Source organism: Gobio gobio, assembly GCF_949357685.1.
Source record: "Gobio gobio genome assembly, chromosome: 23".
Lineage (NCBI taxonomy): Eukaryota > Metazoa > Chordata > Actinopteri > Cypriniformes > Gobionidae > Gobio > Gobio gobio.
The window spans coordinates 18,316,109-18,334,570 of NC_137119.1; the positions used below are offsets into that span (position 1 = coordinate 18,316,109).

Genomic DNA, 18,462 nt, shown 5'->3' on the forward strand with positions numbered 1-18,462 from the left:
GCCTCTGCAACATCGCATGGCGGTCGGGGACAGTACCTCTGGACTGGCAGACCGGGGTGGTGGTCCCTCTTTTCAAGAAGGGGGACCGGAGAGTGTGTTCCAACTATAGGGGGATCACACTTCTCAGCCTCCCCGGGAAAGTCTATGCCAGGGTACTGGAGAGGAGAATTCGGCCGATAGTGGAACCGCGGATTCAGGAGGAACAGTGTGGTTTTCGTCCTGGTCGTGGAACACTGGACCAGCTCTATACCCTTTCCAGGGTGCTGGGGGGTTCATGGGAGTTTGCCCAACCAGTCCACATGTGTTTTGTGGATTTGGAGAAGGCATTCGACTGTGTTCCTCGTGGCATCCTGTGGGGGGTGCTCTGGGAATATGGGGTCGGCGGCCCCCTGCTTAGGGCTGTTCGGTCCCTGTACGACCAGAGCAGGAGCTTGGTCCGCATTGCCGGCAGTAAGTCAGACTTGTTCCCGGTGCATGTTGGACTCCGGCAGGGCTCCCCTTTGTCACCGGTTCTGTTCATAATTTTTATGGACAGAATTTCTAGGCGCAGCCAAGGGCCGGAGAGTGTCCGGTTTGGGGACCACGCGATTTCGTCACTGCTTTTTGCGGATGATGTTGTCGTGTTGGCCTCCTCGAGCCAGGACCTTTAGCGTGCACTGGGACGGTTTGCGGCCGAGTGTGAAGCGGCTGGGATGAGAATCAGCACCTCCAAGTCCGAGGCCATGGTTCTCAGTCGGAAAAGGGTGGCTTGCCCGCTTCAGGTGGGTGGAGAGTTCCTGCCTCAAGTGGAGGAGTTCAGGTATCTTGGGGTCTTGTTCACGAGTGAGGGAAGGATGGAACGGGAGATTGACAGACGGATCGGTGCAGCTTCTGCAGTAATGCGGTCGATGTACCGGTCTGTCGTGGTAAAGAAGGAGCTGAGCTGCAAGGCAAAGCTCTCGATTTACTGGTCAATCTACGTTCCTACTCTCACCTATGGTCATGAGCTGTGGGTCATGACCGAAAGGACAAGATCCCGGATACAGGCGGCCGAAATGAGCTTTCTCCGCAGGGTGGCTGGGCGCTCCCTTAGAGATAGGGTGAGGAGCTCAGTCACTCGGGAGGAACTCGGAGTAGAGCCGCTGCTCCTCCACATCGAGAGGAGCCAGCTGAGGTGGCTCGGGCATCTATTTCGGATGCCTCCTGGACGCCTTCCCAGGGAGGTGTTCCAGGCACGTCCCACCGGGAGGAGGCCCCGGGGAAGACCTAGGACACGCTGGAGGGACTATGTCTCCCGGCTGGCCTGGGAACGCCTCGGGGTTCCCCCGGAAGAGCTGGAGGAAGTGGCTAGGGAGAGGGAAGTCTGGGCGTCTCTGCTTAGACTGTTGCCCCCGCGACCCGGCCCCGGATAAGCGGAAGATGATGGATGGATGGATGGATGGATAAATAAATTAATAAATGAAGTAATTAATGATCAATAAGCTAAATTAATAAAATAGGTGCTGGATAGGCTACACAGTGGTTTGGAAGACTTGGATTATCCATTTTACAACACGAACTGGAGGCATGCAGCAGGTTGCTAAATTGCTGCTATTTGATAGCTGCCTACAGAACTTAAATATCTCCCTCTTTTCATTTTCTTTCTTGCTGCATTAAAAATGAAATTGTTCCACTTTTGCTTTTGGCAGGCGCAGTGAAGGGAAAATAGGGCAATCAGTTCGTAGCTCTGCTTCAGCTGTGCGGTACCCTCACGAGGGGCGACCAGAATTTCTGACATGCTAGAAATTCATCCAACCATCCGATTGCCGATCGGGGGAGGTTTCTCGCCTCTCGTTTCACTCTGTACACTGCACGAACACCCCACGACAAATGACGCACAAAAAATCAGAAAATCGGCCCGACCCCCAAAAAAAGAGACGCACGAGTCAGAATTCTGCTCGAAATTAGACGGATATCGCACAGTGTATGCCAAGCTTAACTCTGTGTTAGTAGACTGTTACAGTAGACTGTTAGGTAAGGGTTGTAGAATAAGTTGACACGTAGTTGCAGAATTACTTACAGTCTGTACAATGTCTGTTGGGGACCATCAAAATAAAGTTTTAGCAGATATTAAGCAGACAGTTTACTAATACTCTAATGACTGGTAGTTGTGTAGTTGCAACTTTTAGTTAGTAGAATGTCAAAAGTGTTGTCGAAATAAAGTGTTACCTTTTTTTACTTTATTGCAATTTAAACTTTTTTATGAAGATTAAATACCCCAAGGTCACTAAAATGCAAAATCATGCTTAAATCTCATACATAAACATGAGATGGGCCTTGATAGCAGATCGTGTGGCCACAGTGTCTGAACCACTGACTCATCCAATTTGACTCTGACACTTTTGGCAGTTTGTTAGTGTTGGCATTATAGTAGTCATCTGTCAGTATTTAAAACTGGACATTTCCACCACAGTTACCATAGTTCAAAACTGTTTTTGCTTAGTATTTCAAAGCTGAATGTTTCAAAGTTACTTTTACTAATTAACTCCGTCTCCTTTTGATGTTTGTACATTTCTATGTGACTGTGAAATTGTCTATAATTTCCCCTGATTGTATTGACAGAATATGTATGGCCTTTAATGATAGCTGGTTCCAATGTGAAAAAAAAAAATGCATATTTTAATTTTTTTTATTATTCAGCTTTTTCCAAGATGGCTTGAAGACAGCAGATAAGCTAAAGCAGTACATCGAGAAATTAGCCGCTGATCTTTACAACGTATGTACCTCACCTTACTTTATCCTAAAAAAAAAATTATTTTGCAAAAAATGTTTTAGCTTGGTTTGTTATGGATGGGACCTGACCATACAATATCTGGGTCACATTATAATAATGTTTTTTAATCATTGTGATAATTTTAATGTATAGTAATTTAACACTGATATTGCTGATATATAAAGTGATTTTTTACTCACTTGTTTTTCTTAGAGCTGCATTACACTTCTGTGCTGTGCACAGTTAATAAAAATAAATGTGCACTGACTAAAACTATACTATGTTTTACGGACTTGTTCTGAATGGAGGTCAATCATTCAGGTGATCAAGTCTCAAAATATGAATGTGCAAAATGCAAATCAATATTGATTCCTAGCATGAGAATATTAAAACTGTATTATGAGGTAAAAATATTTGCGTAATTTACAATATCATAGTTTTCCCTGCCCCCCTAATAGTCTGTGGGTATGTGCAACACGTTCTTTTTTTTGCTTTTGTGTGATTTAGATAAAACAAACACAAGATGAAGAGAAAAAGCAGCTCACTGCACTAAGGGATCTCATTAAATCATCTCTGCAGCTGGAACAAAAGGAGGTAGGTGTATGGTGTGCCTCAGGGCTCTATCTTAGGACCAATGCAAATTCTCAATTAATTGTCCAAACTAGATTGTGAAAGACAACCAAGTGACAAATTTCAATGGTGATTACATTTACATATGATTTGCCAAATGATTTGAATTTTGCAGTACATCCGTGGATCTAATGTATATACCCTCCCTAATGCTCGACCTGTACTGGGGAGAGTGTGAGAGGGAGTGCCCAGTGCTGTACCATGCTGGTAGCCAGTATGAAATAGGGCTTGCTGGTAACCAGTGTTGTGCCCCACTGGTTGCTCAGAGAAGAGTTGCTGACTCTAACATGTTTAATAAGGAAAATAAATGACAATTAATAGGTAGTTAGCTAATGAATAGTTGTTGTTAACACATTGTCATGACAGCAAATTTGCATTTAATTACTGTAACATGGTAGGAGACTAGTTTGTAAGTTAGCATTACCGTAGTGCATTTAAATGATTCAGCAGTACCGACACTTGCTTTTCACACCCTGTCCTATGTCTCTCTCACCCGCTTCATGTGTGGATTGAAGTCTAGAAGAGTAAGTGTTCAGCATGTGCAGCATGACGTGTGTTTGTGATGGAGACCATTGTGTGTGTGCAATTTAAATAAGTTGTTCTCAGATAAAGCTGATGTTTTTAAAAGGTTGCAGATCTGGTGAGAAATATAAAAAATCTGTTGTATACAGAATCTGTGTTTGGATTGGTGTCTGCATATAGCTATTTAATGCTCCATGTGTGTGTTTGTACTCGAGCAGGACTCTCAGAGCAAGCAGGGTGGCTACAGTATGCACCAGCTGCAGGGAAACAAAGAGTTTGGATGTGAGAAGAAAGGCTATCTAATGAAGAAGAGTGATGGGTACACACACACACACACCATCAATTATATGAGCTTTTTTATCGATATGAGCTCTTGCTTTCTTCTATAAATAGTGTAATGCAGTATAATTGTGTTGTAGGTTGAGGAAGGTGTGGCAGAGGAGGAAGTGCTCAGTTAAAGGAGGAATTCTCACCATCTCTCATGCCACTGTGAGTAACTCAGACACATGTGATTTAATCTATTCACTATAAACCATGTCATCCTATAATAAGCCTAATAAACAGAGGTCTAACATTTACAGTGAAAAGACTTCAACAGCTTTCTGAACTTTTGCTGAATGTTTCCATAACAACCCAGCCATCCCGCTGTCCCTCTTTAAGAGCCCACTGGGAAAATGAGCAACTGAGTGTTGACCACTTTATAAAATGTATTATCTTGCCTCTCCACAGCATCGTTTCCATTCACTTCATGTCAAATGTGTTGTACTAAGGCTCATTCTGCATTCTAAACTTCAATGTCTTGGACACAGTACCAGTTACATTATCCAAATTTTGGATAAATTTGTCAGACCTAAAAAGGTTCATTGTCAGTAGTGTAGTAATGCATGAAGCACAGCTCACATGAAGTCACTTTCAAACCAAGCAGCTTTCTTTTGTTCAACTAGCAAATTTGCGTTACTAAATCTGTGTGGGGAACTTTTTCTCCTTTACGTTTGAAATTATTGGATTGGAATTGGAAAGGTAAATATGCCCACAACTTAACTCTTATCAATTCTTAACAAAATAATCTCTTTCTTAGACTCAGGTCTTGGCTCACCCTCCGCATCATATGTCATCAATTTTCTTCTTTTCCCACATGATGTCACATTCACTCATGATGCCCTGTATCTCACATTTCATTATCAAATCAAATCCAGTCATATGCGTAACAATCTGTCTGCACTGGACTTTGACATTGTAATGTAGCACACATATGTGCCCTGTATTATGCATCCCAGACAAGTTATTTTGTAGAAAAAAATATATATATGCGCCTGTGCACATACGTATTCAATCGCGCTTGTATATAGACTAAACACCTTATGCTTACGTGCATGTATAACGAAGGGTAGCTAGTAGTTGCTGTGCGAGAAAATCTCACTCCTCTGATCTCAAGAGACGCTCTAACGACTGACGCTAGAGGTTTCAGCCTTTAGCCTCCTTGTTAGAGCGTCCGACACTCATGCTTGTGGAGCCGGGTTCAAGTCCTGCTTGGAGTGGGCGGTTCGACACATTTACATTTATACACAGATGATAACGGTATCACTTCAAAACTATTTCAAAACCTGGTTCAAGGTTTGTGTTCTCTAGCCACCAAACTTGATGTGCGGTTGAGTGGCCAGAAAGCATTGAGAGTTTTCTATTTTGCTTGAAAATGGTGTTGTGTAAGTGGCCACAAAGTAAATAACTAATGATTTTTTACAACATAAATGAATCATTCAAAAACTTACTTTAGCTGTACAATAACTTTTCTCTAGAGCTGATATACAGCCAAAACAATCTCTCTTCCGTTATTTTCCTATTCAATTCAATTCAAATTTATTTGTATAGCGTTTTTCACAATACATATCGTTTCAAAGCAGCTTCACAGAAAATGCATGCATCTACATGACAATTTAAAATTATTTGTCCATGTTATACATTTCAGAAATGCACATATACAAAGCACACAGATTAGCTAACAATCTATTATTAATCAATATAATAATTAAGGCACATAAATAAGTGAAATAAGAATACATGTTGTTAATAAATAGGGTTTATTATCAATGTTAAGCTGCTTTGAAATAATCTATATTGTAAAAATCACAATATAAATGAAGGTAAGGTGACTTGACTTGATATGTGTTGCATTTTTCAACACCTTTGTTCACACATCTCTGTGTGATTGAGCCTCTATCAGGTTTCCTATACTTTAATCACAAACCTCACAAGCTACTACCAAGGGTTTTAAGATTGTTCCTTTTGTGTCTTTTTTTGTAATCTACACTCTTAGTAATGCACTAATGCACCCTGACCCATATACTACCAAAAAAAAACCAGACTGACAAAGATATCCGTTTAGCACATGTGTACAATAGTGCAGATGGTGTGCGGAAACACTTTCTCTTCTGAATGTACCCCAGACAGACCGACAAATTTGATTGTATAATTTCTTTGGGCTGTAGACCCAAAGTAGCTTGCAAGTTAAAACCTTTTTGATGCTGTTTGGATGTAATAGCAGGAATATGAAGTAGTCAAACATGCATTTTTCCTGTTGTCACTTTTTGTTTTAGTCAAACAGGCAGCCTGTCAAACTCAACCTGCTCACATGTCAGGTCAAGCCCAGCGGTGAGGACAGGAAGTGCTTCGATCTCATTTCCCGTGAGTCAACAGACACCCACAGGGAGAGATTCTTGGGAAACCACATGATTTAGTAGCTTATTATATGTTTGTTTATGAAACCTAATCTTGGAAGAACTTTAACAAACTCATTTTTAAATGTAATTGTACCATTAATGTGAATTATGACTTTTATACTATCTTCTGGTGTTTAATTACTGGAAGTTACTTCATGTTTATGCAAAAGGCTCATATTTTACTTGTTGTATGTTTCAGATAACCGCACATATCACTTCCAGGCTGAAGATGAGCAGGAATTTATGATGTAAGATTTTTTTTTGTGTGTGGGATTTTCACTACTTTGCATCTCCAAGTACGCAAACCCTGTAATCTTAATTTTTCTGTGAATGTAGTGATCTCTTTGAAATGTTTTATATATTGATTATGGGATTTTCTCTCTGCAATTTAACAATTATGAACAATTATAGCAATCTGCCTGGAACTGAATGCCTCTTTTCTTTTTTTGTGACTAATTTTGACTACTTTTATGGCAAATTAGTTGATAAAAAGTAATTGTAGTAAGTTTATTAAGATTTTAACTCTGGCCTAAATATTTTACTTGAAGTCTTTGAAGTAGCGTTTGCTTGTCTTAAGCTCGCACTTACTCATTGGGGTCACTGACACCACAATTGCATTTCCCAGACTCCTTTAGATCCAAACATTCTCACAAAAAGCAAAGCATCTACCATCTTGTGTCTGAGTATTTTTAACTGCTGGCTTTGCCTCTTGCCCACACTGCTGTGAACTCAATGCTGTCTGTCAGAGAACTCTGAGCCATTTAACAGCCATTATAAAGGACTCTTAAAAGCACTGAGGTTGATCAGAATGAGGCCCTGTAACTCCTTTATACATTTAGTTCGGCAGTCATTTCACCTCTGCTTTGACTGGAATGTTTTTTTAACCCTTATATTATGCTCTATTTCTGGGTACGACTTTTATGGAGCGGGCCAAATTGACCCAAATTGGATTCAGTACAATTCCCCAAAAATCACACTTTGAACAACAAATAATCACATACAAACACTAAACTTTTAAAAAACATTATTTTCACACATTTAAAAAATAAATATAAGAACTTATGATTTATAAAAATATATATATAAATCTATTTTTAAAACCACCATTGTGGGAAAAGATCATTTTTACCTTCAAAGTGTAATGAGAAACCAACATAACATAAATTCAATTCGATGCTGTACTTCAGGACTCAATATTTTGCAGACTTTACCTACCTCAATTTAACTTATCTGTCTATAATTTGTAAGTAATTCTGAACACCGTTATTAGCTTATTCAAGTGTGTTTGATTGGTGTTAGAGCTAAACTCAGCAAGACACTGTCGAATATCAAAATGGTGTAAAAATTATGCACACTCCACACCACTGTATTATCTCACTTTGCATGCATTTTCATGACCCTAAATGAGAAAGTCACACATTTTTAAGAAAGAAAAAAAAAACTTAAATATAAGAAAAAAAGGTTAAATATTATTTCATTATATTAATAATTATTCATAACTCATTATGATTATTCATTATGATTAATTATGCATATTTGACTCAGTAAATGAGATTAAATTGATGTAGCTACATTAACATTACAATCAATCAATCAGTTCATCCTGTGAACACTCAGAATTGATTATTAATTAATTCTAAGAGAAGGGTATTTTTCAAGGCCACAGAAAAATAATTCTTCCTTAGCATTTACAGCGCTTAGAGCATGTAACAAAATCGATCATTTGTGACAGTTTGTTTGCAGACAGGGAGTCAGAACCAGATATGTATTGTGCACAATTTTTATTAACTAACACTATCACAAACACAACTAAACAAACAGAAATGCATATATACAAATCACACTTACATGGGTAAGATGGAAAGTGACAGAATGAAAAACCGGATCAGAACTGAGGAATGGAGCTATGAAAAAAGGTCATTAACCATGAAAAGAACCATCAGCTTGTTATTTTCAAAGCACCTGGTTAGGAGGATTTTACTGCCTAACCTAACCCTCTGATTAGTTAAAATAGGCGATACTTGCATGGCCGTTGCTGTTGAAGCAGTTTCGTAAGGTTCCTGATTTGATGGTTCTGTGAGTTGATGGTGTTGAAGCAGCAATCGTTTTCTTCTGCGTTGACTGAAGAAGATATGATGAACTTGCACGGTTATTTCGACTCCGTCGTGGTCGAGGAAGTTGCACATGGCTTGAGACGACTGTGTGGTCGGATCGGGTCTCTGGTCCCACACACGCACATGGCTTGAGGTGTGTGTAGGCCTGCCAGATCTGTGCGTCTCTCTTTAAGGTCTGGAAGAAGTCACACCTCTTAGGGTCGACGTGACCAATGAGATAGTTGTGATTCCCTAGCGGGAAATTCCTTGTGAGGGAGTTTATGGCTCTTGTCTCTGACATGATTAAACTGGGTTTGTGCCCATTTATAATCCAATTAATACAACAAACACACACTGCAACCAATGAGGAAGTGACATACACAAAAGTGTAAGTCGTGAAACAAGCATTAATTTGATAGGAGACACGACATATATGAGGTTACATGAACTAGTAGTTTGCTCATAAGATATGCATAAAACAAAAATACCATCCTGAAAACACTGCATAAGACATTACTAATCATACACTATGTCCTGGGGTGCATGTTCATTTATAGATCAATTTGTCTATAAATCTTCTAAAGACCCCCGGGTGAGTTTTAAACATTATTTGTTAAATATAACAAATAATCGTGTCTGATTTGTCTCAGTCATTACATATTGGTTTAGGATTTAGCTGTTTTTGGAGGCGAAACATTGTCTGGTTGGCGCACTGGTATTTCAGCATCATGTGGCAGAGCGTTTTAAGACAGCTTGTCAAGTTATAAATAGTACATCTTTTGTTATATGGCAAATCAGTGTCAGTTTCCAGGACCAATCAGAAATGGAGAGGGCGGGACAAGCAACTTAAGCTTAGAGGGTTTACAGTAGCATCTATGTACAATTACCAAGCAATCAAAATGTATACTTTACTTACTAATACATTGTTTCTAGTTACATGTTATTCTAAGAAAATGTTTTTGTGCTCTTCAGTTTATTTGGTTATCATAAAACTAAACAAAAAAAGAATGTTTCTTATGGTATTTTGTTAATGTGTTTCTGCCTCTACAGATGGATCTCAGTGTTAACTAACAGTAAGGAGGAGGCGCTTAACATGGCCTTCAGAGGAGAGCAGGGTGGAGGAGATGATGGGATGGAAGATCTCACTAAAGCCATAATAGATGATGTTCTGCGCATGCCCGGAAATGAAGTGTGCTGTGATTGTGGGGCTCCAGGTACAGATGCTGTGTTACACTTCTTGTTTCTGTGAGCCATCTTGTGTCATGCTTTTGTGAAGTGATGCCCTCAAAACTAACGTCACATCACTTTTGTTTACATCTTCCTCTCGCTATTTCTAAATCATGGTCACTTAAAGGGATAGTTCACCCAAAAATGAAAATGATCCCATAATTTAAAATAATCCTAGGTGTATATGAGTTATATTTAAAAATGTCCTGGAAGTTGAATACGGAAGGCAGTCTGCTGGAAGCTAGATATTTTACTTTATTACATGTTATATATGGATATTTTTCTTACAAAAATCCATCGATTTGCTTCAGAGGGCCTTTATTAACCCCCCGGAGCCGTGTGGATTACTTTTATAATGGATAGATGCACTTTTTTTGGGCTACACATTTTGGGCTGCCATTTACTGCCATTATAATGCTTGGATTAGCCAGGACATTTTTTAATTTTACTCTGATTGTATATGTCTGATAGAAGAATGTCATATTCACCTAGGATGGGTTGAGTGTGAGTAAATCATGGGGTAATTACAATTTTTGGGTTAACTATCCCTTTAATCGAGAGATTTGTCTTTGTTTTAAATTGCTTAATTTGGAGGTCAAAATGTGTTTTTAGTTATTCATCATGACATCAACATTCTCTCTCTCTCTCTCTCTCTCTCTCTCTCTCTCTCTCGATCTACTTAACTACTCATTCAGTCAGTCAGTCTGTGTGTTTGTCAGTCACAGTCAGTCACAGTCTGTCTGTCTAGGATTCTCTCCCTCATTTCACCCTCTCACTCTCTTCTCCACTCGTGTTCTGCCAGTAATCTGTCTCTATTTTTTAATCCCTATTTCTGTTTCTCTCACTCCATTAGCAGTGAAATCAGTCTGTCTCTGTCATGATAAAGCAGCAGCAGTCAGGACAGACGAGCGCTGTTACATCACTATCTTATGTAATTGGCTCATGCAAGCTGTGCTGAAAGTTCTGAGAGGTCGACTGCTGCTCCAGGGATTGTTTGATCAGCCCTTTTTTTCTCATTCTTTGTTTTCTCTCTCTACAAGAGGATGTGGCCCAGGAAATGGTCATGGGGCTTTTATACTTGCTTTACTTTATATGATTTGTTATAACATAGATCAATAAATAAGTCATTCATAAATTTGGGAAATCTGTGCTTATACTTATAAATGTATGTTTTAATACATTGTCAGGGTTATCAACGAAAATATTTTTGATTCTGCCCCGTTAGATGAACAGCTACTGAGTAGTGCCAATATAAATACCTGTTCATACCAAGGACGCTAACTATAACTAATGAAAACTAATAAAGATAAAGAGGAACAATATTGTTGGAATCACTTTCAGAATAGTTTTTTTCCCAGCTGCTGGATTTTAAAAACATTAACAGCCATTTAGAATCAACCCAACTTTAAAGAACTGTATCATTTAAAGCAGCAAACGGCATCAGCAGAAGACAGGTTGAGCCTTAGTTTATTGTATATAGCCCGCTTTTCCACCCTTGGGTGGAAATCTCTTATTGACATCGTGTTTATACTTTGTTGGTTATAATGAAAGGATTCACGAACATGCAGAACTCGCGCTGAACAAAAGCTCTGCTGTTTTGTGCAGATTCTGCCCCGGCTAAAACACATCTGATTGGCCATTACATTCACACGCTTAACGGATATGTCTGTGATTGGCTACCATGCTCAATGCTGCAAAAACACGTTGTAAATAGAAACCTTTAATGGTCTTCACAGAGCATTTACACAAACACTCAGAAGAGCATTTTAAGGCAGCCGGCTCTCAGAGAGTATCAGGACTGCAGAACGGCAGGTATTGTCTCATTAAATTATCAAATAAATCTTTGGCAAAATATTTTCAATGCAGGAAAAACCCTGACATCAAGTACACTTTTTAGAAGGTCAGGACTCATTTTCCCAGGGCCCTGTCAACTTTATAAACTTCTAACCCTGATCCTAACCCGAAGTTAAGGAAATAATGACCTTTTGAGATTCCTTTACTTCATTAATTTGTTTAGTTCCCTCAAATCTAGGCCTATTATATTCAGAGCCAGTGCATTATGTGCTTAATAAACACAGGAAACATAGGACCCTGGGAACATAGGACCCTTTTTCATGTGTCCATAATGTGCCATGTAAATCTGGGGAACATGGGACCATGGAAACAAGGTTATTCGAGCATTGCTGTATTCCTATGGTGGTATAGGTGGTTTTAGCATGTTACATTTGCTGTACAGTTTCAAAGGTGTTATCGGTGGTTGTTAACACATTTTTATGTTCCTGTGCAGTTTCTTTGGTTTTCTAGGTGGCTGTCAACACATTGCTACATTGCTCTGCAGTTGTTCAGGTGTTATTAGTGGTTGTTGTTTTATGCGCTAGCGTCACATAAGTGTATGTATCATTCATGTCTGGCCAGTGCATCCGGAAAGTATTCACAGCGCTTCACTTTTTCCACATTTTGTTATGTTACAGCCTAATTCCAAAATTGATAAAATTCATTATATCTTTCCTCAGTTCTACAAACAATACCCCATAATGACAACCTGAAAGAAGTTTGTTTGAAATCTTTGCAAATGTATTAAAAATAAAATATTTTTTATCCTTTTATCCTTTTTATCCTAAAAATCACACGTACATAAGTATTCACAGCCTTTGCGCAATACTTTGTTGAAGCACCTCTGGCACCAACTACAGCCTCAAGTCATTGAGTATGATGCTACAAGCTTGGCACACATATTTTTGGGCAGTTTCTCCCATTCTTCTTTGCAGGACCTCTCAAGCTCCATCAGGTTGGATGGGGAGCGTCGGTGCACAGCCATTTTCAGATCTCTCCAGAGTTGTTCAATCGGGTTCAAGTCTGGGCTCTGGCTGGGCCATTCAAGGACATTCACAGAGTTGTCCCGTAGCCACTCCTTTGTTATCTTGGCTGTGTGCTTAGGGTCGTTGTCCTGATGGAAGATGAACCTTCGCCCCAGTCTGAGGTCCAGAGCGCTCTGTAGCAGGTTTTCATCAAGAATGTCTCTGTACATTGCTGCATTCGTCTTTCCCTCGATCCTGACTAGTCTCCCAGTTTTTGCCACTGAAAAACATCCCCACAGCATGATGCTGCCACCACCATGCTTCACTATACGGATGGTATTGGCCAGGTGATGAGCGGTTGCCTGGTTTCCTCCAGACATGATGCTTGCCATTCAGGCCAAAGAGTTCAATCTTTGTTTCATCAGACCACATAACTTAGTTTCTCGTGGTCTAAGAGTCTTTCATGTGCCTTTTGGCAAACTCCAGACGGCCTTTTAATGAGGAAGTGGCTTCCATCTGGCCACTCTACCATACAGGGCTGAATGGTGGAGTGCTGGAGAGATGGTTGTTCTTCTGGAAAGTTCTCCTCTCTCCACAGAGAAAGGCTGGAATGACCATCAGTGCATCTCCTCCCTGAATAAGGCCTTTCTCCACCGATCTAGGAAGAGTCCTGGTGGTTCCAAACTTCTTCCATTTACGGATGATGGAGGCCACTGTGCTCATTGGGACCTTCAATGCTGCAGAAATGTTCATGTTCCCTTCCCCCAGATCTGTGCCTTGATACAATCCTGTCTCGGAGGTCTACAGACAATTTCTTGAACTTCATGGCTTGGTTTGTGCTCTGACATGCACTGTTAACTGTGGGACCTTAAATAGACTAGGGGTTGAACGACTTCCGATTTTTTCAAGTCGACATTTATGTGATAAAAGTCGAGTCAACGTCAACTAGTCGCTGATGACGTCATTAATGAACAAATAACCCTGAGCCTTGAGCTGAGACGCGGACACGAGTTTTCTTGTGCACAGGACAGCTATGGCATATGTCACAGCGCTGCCCATAAGTTTATTGCTCCTACTACAACAGCTTTTGTATCAGTTCTTTTGTCTTAGGGTCATTATATTTCTCACAGATTTCTGCTCGTTCTGAATCAGATACAGATAAAGTAGCACAATAAAGATTACATGTATATGAATGCATTAGTGGAGAGAGCGATTGCGTGTGAATTAATTCTACTTGCCAGCCTGTCTCTACTAATAGTTAAGCTGTGAGTTTTAGTTTCTAAGAAATATATTCTATAACTTTTCAGTTTCTAAGCTATTTTAGTGATAAATCACAGAACAGTGTTGATACATTTCTGCACTACTGAATGGTTTTGTGTAAGGTGCGATCTCCGTGTGATATGTGTGTGTGTGTGTGTTACAATGCAGCACGCATTTAGAACGGTGATTAACTGACCTGTGCAATAAGCGTGCATTCTCCCGATCAATTTTGAGCTTCCAGATGGTATAATCAAACATGTCTTGTGGAGAGCTCTCTGAGTATGCATTTTTGTCATTTTTAACTGTTGGAAACAGAGCCTGGCAGCCTGCATGTCAGGAAATGGCTTATCCTGTCGCGCCCACTATAGGCCAGCGACTAGTCGACGTCAAGCTTAAAGCGTCATGGTAGAGCATTAAAGTCGACTAGTCGATTAGTCAGTGCAACCCCTAATATAGACAGGTGTGTGCCTTTCCCAATCATGTCCAATTAACTGAATTTACCACAGGTGGACTCCAATCAAGTTGTAGAGACATCTGAAGGATGATCAGTGGAAACGGGATGCACATGGGCTCAATTTTGAGTGGCATCGCAAAGGCTGTGAATACACATGTACATGTGAATTTTTTTTTTTTTTTTTTTTTTTTTTTTTAATATACATTTGCAAAGATTTCAAACAAACTTCTCTACCTCTCACATTGTCATTATGGGGTATTGTTTGTAGAGTTGAGGGGAAAAAAAATAATGAATTGAATCAATTTTGGAATAAGGCTGTAACATAACAAAATGTGGAAAAAGTGAAGCGCTGTGAATACTTTCCGGATGCACTGTGAACAATTTAGGATGAGTTAGACGTCATGGGGTTAGGGGATTAAAAAAAGAACACCCTACCACTCAAGTATAAGTAATAGTGATACCTGTGGGGAATTTCATGAACACTTTTGACTGATGACTCAAATTAATCAATGTTTGATCTCATTGAAATTAACCATTCTAGCAAACCGATTTACTGATTCAAACACTTAAATGCAGCACATGCTTCAAGTAATGCTATGGCTGTAATAGTATTACAGATCTGTGTTGAGCTGTTGTTCAGCCCCTCAGCTGAGACCTAAACAGTCTAATCTGTGTCAAGTAACATGACTTGCACAGTGATTCATCGGTTTGAACACAGGTTTGGTTAATGACTCACTTCTAAAACAGACATGAATGAATGCATTTGATGCTGTGTCAGAAGAAATTAATGAGAGAAATAAAGAATGAGTATCTGGGATTTACTGAGAATGCAGAGAGTGCTGCTGAAGAAAACCTGTATCTATATTTAGCTGATGTGTGTATGCGTTCTCTTATCTTTTTCGGCCCATCACTTTTTCTACTCCGGGGACGTCACGTCACTGGCGCTCATGGAGCCACATGCACACCTGTCGTCAACACTGACACGAACAAGTCATTTCTTATACACTGATAACGCTGATAACATTCCACTCTGAATTAAACTACTACAATATTTACATTCTAGAATAATGTTTCTCAACTCCTCTGAACCCACCTTCCAGAACTCTTTAAATGTCTCCCTATTCAACACACTAAGAAGCTGATGAGCTGAATCAGGTGTTTTAATTTGTGAGTCATCTATTCTAAAGCATTCAAATAGGTGGGTGCCAGGGTTGCTGGCTTTCTAGAACATGAAATCATGAGTCCAACGAGGACCCCTTGTGGTAAAGAATAAAAAAAAAAGGATCATGTAGCATAAAATGAATTGGTTGCTTTTGCTTGTCTCTTAATTCTCCATGTTTTTTTTTCTTTCTTTTTTTTTCTTCTCAGATCCCAAATGGTTGTCGACTAACCTCGGAATCCTGACGTGCATCGAATGTTCAGGCATTCACCGGGAGATGGGCGTTCACATCTCACGCATCCAGTCTATGGAGCTAGACAAACTGGGAACCTCTGAACTCTTGGTGTGTTCGTTGGTGCAAACATTTTCTTTTCAAACACAGTATAGAGAGGCTTATACAGAGGATCCCAGAGGAGGTACTGCAGGGGGTCTGACAATAATTGTTTGACCACAAACAAATTTTTGGGACAAAATTAAAGTATACATAAAAAAATAAATACCTATACTATCAAAAATATTAGTCAATTAAAATAAATCTGAAATAGAATATAATATAAATATTAGATGGAGAAAATGAAAATTAGAAACTGAAATAAAAATAAATGAAACCTAAATAGTAATATTGAAAAACAAAAGCACATTACTAAAAGTGAAGTGAAGTGACATGTGGCCAAGTATGGTGACCCATACTTGGAATTTGTGCTCTGCATTTAACCCATCCAAGTGCACACACACAGTAGTGAAAACAAGCACACTGTGAACACACATCCGGAGCAGTGGGCAGCCATATTGCTGCGGCGCCCGGGGAGCAGTTGGGGTTCGATGCCTTGCTCAAGGGTCTCACCTCAGTCGTGGTATGGAGGGTGGAGGGGGGCGCTGGACAATTCCTGAGACCTGAGACTCGAACCCGCAACCTTCCGGTTAAAAGTCTGACTCTCTTACCATTAGGCCACGACTTAAAAAAAAAACTATTAAATTATCAAATATTTTTGATAGTTTTAGTTAATGATAATAACCTGGTAAAATTGTGACTAAGGTCAAAATGAAAACTGAAAATATAAAAATATAGCCTAATTCAAAATATCCATAAAAACTATAATAGTATATAAATAATACTAAAATAGCACTTGCTGTATACATCAATAATGGTTTTTATTGTTTTTTTTTTTTTATATTTGTAAGTAGCGTCATAATCAAGGGTAAATGCAATAATATGATAATATAATGTCTTTATATGTACACATGTATACATACATACGCACGGATGCGCACACACACACAAACACACGCACGCACATACACGCATACATGCATACATATATACATGCATACATACATACATATATACATGTATACATATATACATGCATACATATATACATACATACATTTATGCATTAGATATGTTGTCATTTATTCATATTTAATTTTGTTTTCAGCTGGCCAAGAATGTGGGGAACAGTAGTTTTAATGAAATAATGGAGGGAAGTCTTCCTTTCCCCTCTCCTAAACCCACTCCTGCAAGTGACATGTAAGTATGCCTGGCAAACGTGCTGAACAATGACACGGGGAATTGCATGGAAAAACAATTACTTTAAAAATGTAATTACATTTTTATAATATATTTGATGTAAATGAAATACATTTCCAACCATTTGTTGGAAATGAATGTTAAATACTCTCTTAGTTATCCCCTCTCTTATGTCGATCTTAGGACTGTTCGTAAGGAGTTCATCAATGCTAAGTATGTAGATCATAAGTTTGCAAGAAAAACCTGCAGCTCAGCAGCCGCCAAGATGAGTGAGTTGTTTGAGGCCGTCAGGTCACATGACCTGATAGGTCTGATCCAGGTGTATGCTGAGGGGGTGGAGCTTATGGAACCACTACCTGAAGGTGGACAGGTGAGTGACAGCATCTGAGATAATTAACACGTAGGCACTTTTTCCGTTTACTGATTGAAAAATGAATTAAGTGGCCACTGGAAGGATTGATTAAAGCTTGAATCTGAAACATACTAAGGATTCTAGGAGGAGATAGTAGGTCCACAGAGACAGAGTGTGACCCCATCACTGGACATGATGGATGACCCATTCACATCAGAGCCTTTGATGAGCACAGATTTTGAGGTCTGGTGCATATCAGAAAGCAGACACTCTGGACGTGACTTGAATCCTTTGCCTTGATCTTCTCCCAGTTTTCCGCACTGAGAGAACATTCGTTCCTTCAGCTGATGACTTTGATAGTGCTGCTGCCTGACTCTGAGATGAACAGCTGCTCCTGAGTGGGTGCAGTCGCAAAAACATCCTCAATCTAAAATTATCTCTCTTTCGCTTTTTATTATGTAGCCTCTGGCCTGGGCATCAGCTGATTTTTCGTTTATCTTTTGATGAATCATCAAACGTGAGCAGTGTCCATATCTTTTTAGTGGATCATCATCAATACATTACACAATGCAAATGATGTTATAATATATATATATATATATATATATATATATATATATATATATATATATATATATATATATATATATATATATATATATATATATATATATATATATATATATATATATATATATATATATATATATATATATATATATATATATATATATATACACACCACACACACACACACACACACACCGATCAGGCATAACATTATGACCTAATATTGTGTTGGTCCCCCTTGTGCTGGCAAAACAGCCCTGACCCGTTGAGGCATGGACTCCACTAGACCCCTGAAGGTGCGCTGTGGTATCTGGCACCAAGATGTTAGTAGCAGATCATTTAAGTTCTGTATGTTGCGAGGTGGGGCCTCCATGGATTGGACTTGTTTGTTCAGCACATCCCACAGATGCTCGATTGT

The 18,462-nt window shown here is 39.4% G+C and overlaps 2 protein-coding genes across 7 annotated transcripts in view; both read left to right on the top strand.

The window, feature by feature from the left end:
• The window catches only part of asap1b (ArfGAP with SH3 domain, ankyrin repeat and PH domain 1b), a 119,991-nt gene that overhangs the window by 78,254 nt on the left and 23,275 nt on the right, over positions 1–18,462 (top strand). For 3 of the 6 annotated variants that reach the window (XM_079806179.1, XM_079806177.1, XM_079806181.1), the window contains exons 10-19: positions 2,659–2,734; positions 3,239–3,325; positions 4,099–4,202; positions 4,303–4,372; positions 6,478–6,565; positions 6,800–6,848; positions 9,744–9,907; positions 15,801–15,934; positions 17,031–17,122; positions 17,306–17,492. In XM_079806179.1, coding sequence (XP_079662305.1) covers positions 2,659–2,734; positions 3,239–3,325; positions 4,099–4,202; positions 4,303–4,372; positions 6,478–6,565; positions 6,800–6,848; positions 9,744–9,907; positions 15,801–15,934; positions 17,031–17,122; positions 17,306–17,492 — 1,051 coding nt within the window. The remainder of the gene's footprint in view (positions 1–2,658; positions 2,735–3,238; positions 3,326–4,098; positions 4,203–4,302; positions 4,373–6,477; positions 6,566–6,799; positions 6,849–9,743; positions 9,908–15,800; positions 15,935–17,030; positions 17,123–17,305; positions 17,493–18,462) is intronic. The other 3 variants (XM_079806180.1, XM_079806178.1, XM_079806182.1) reach the window with 1 other exon arrangement.
• Positions 1–18,462, top strand: part of fam49bb (family with sequence similarity 49 member Bb) — a 155,704-nt gene that overhangs the window by 20,703 nt on the left and 116,539 nt on the right. The window lies entirely within an intron of this gene.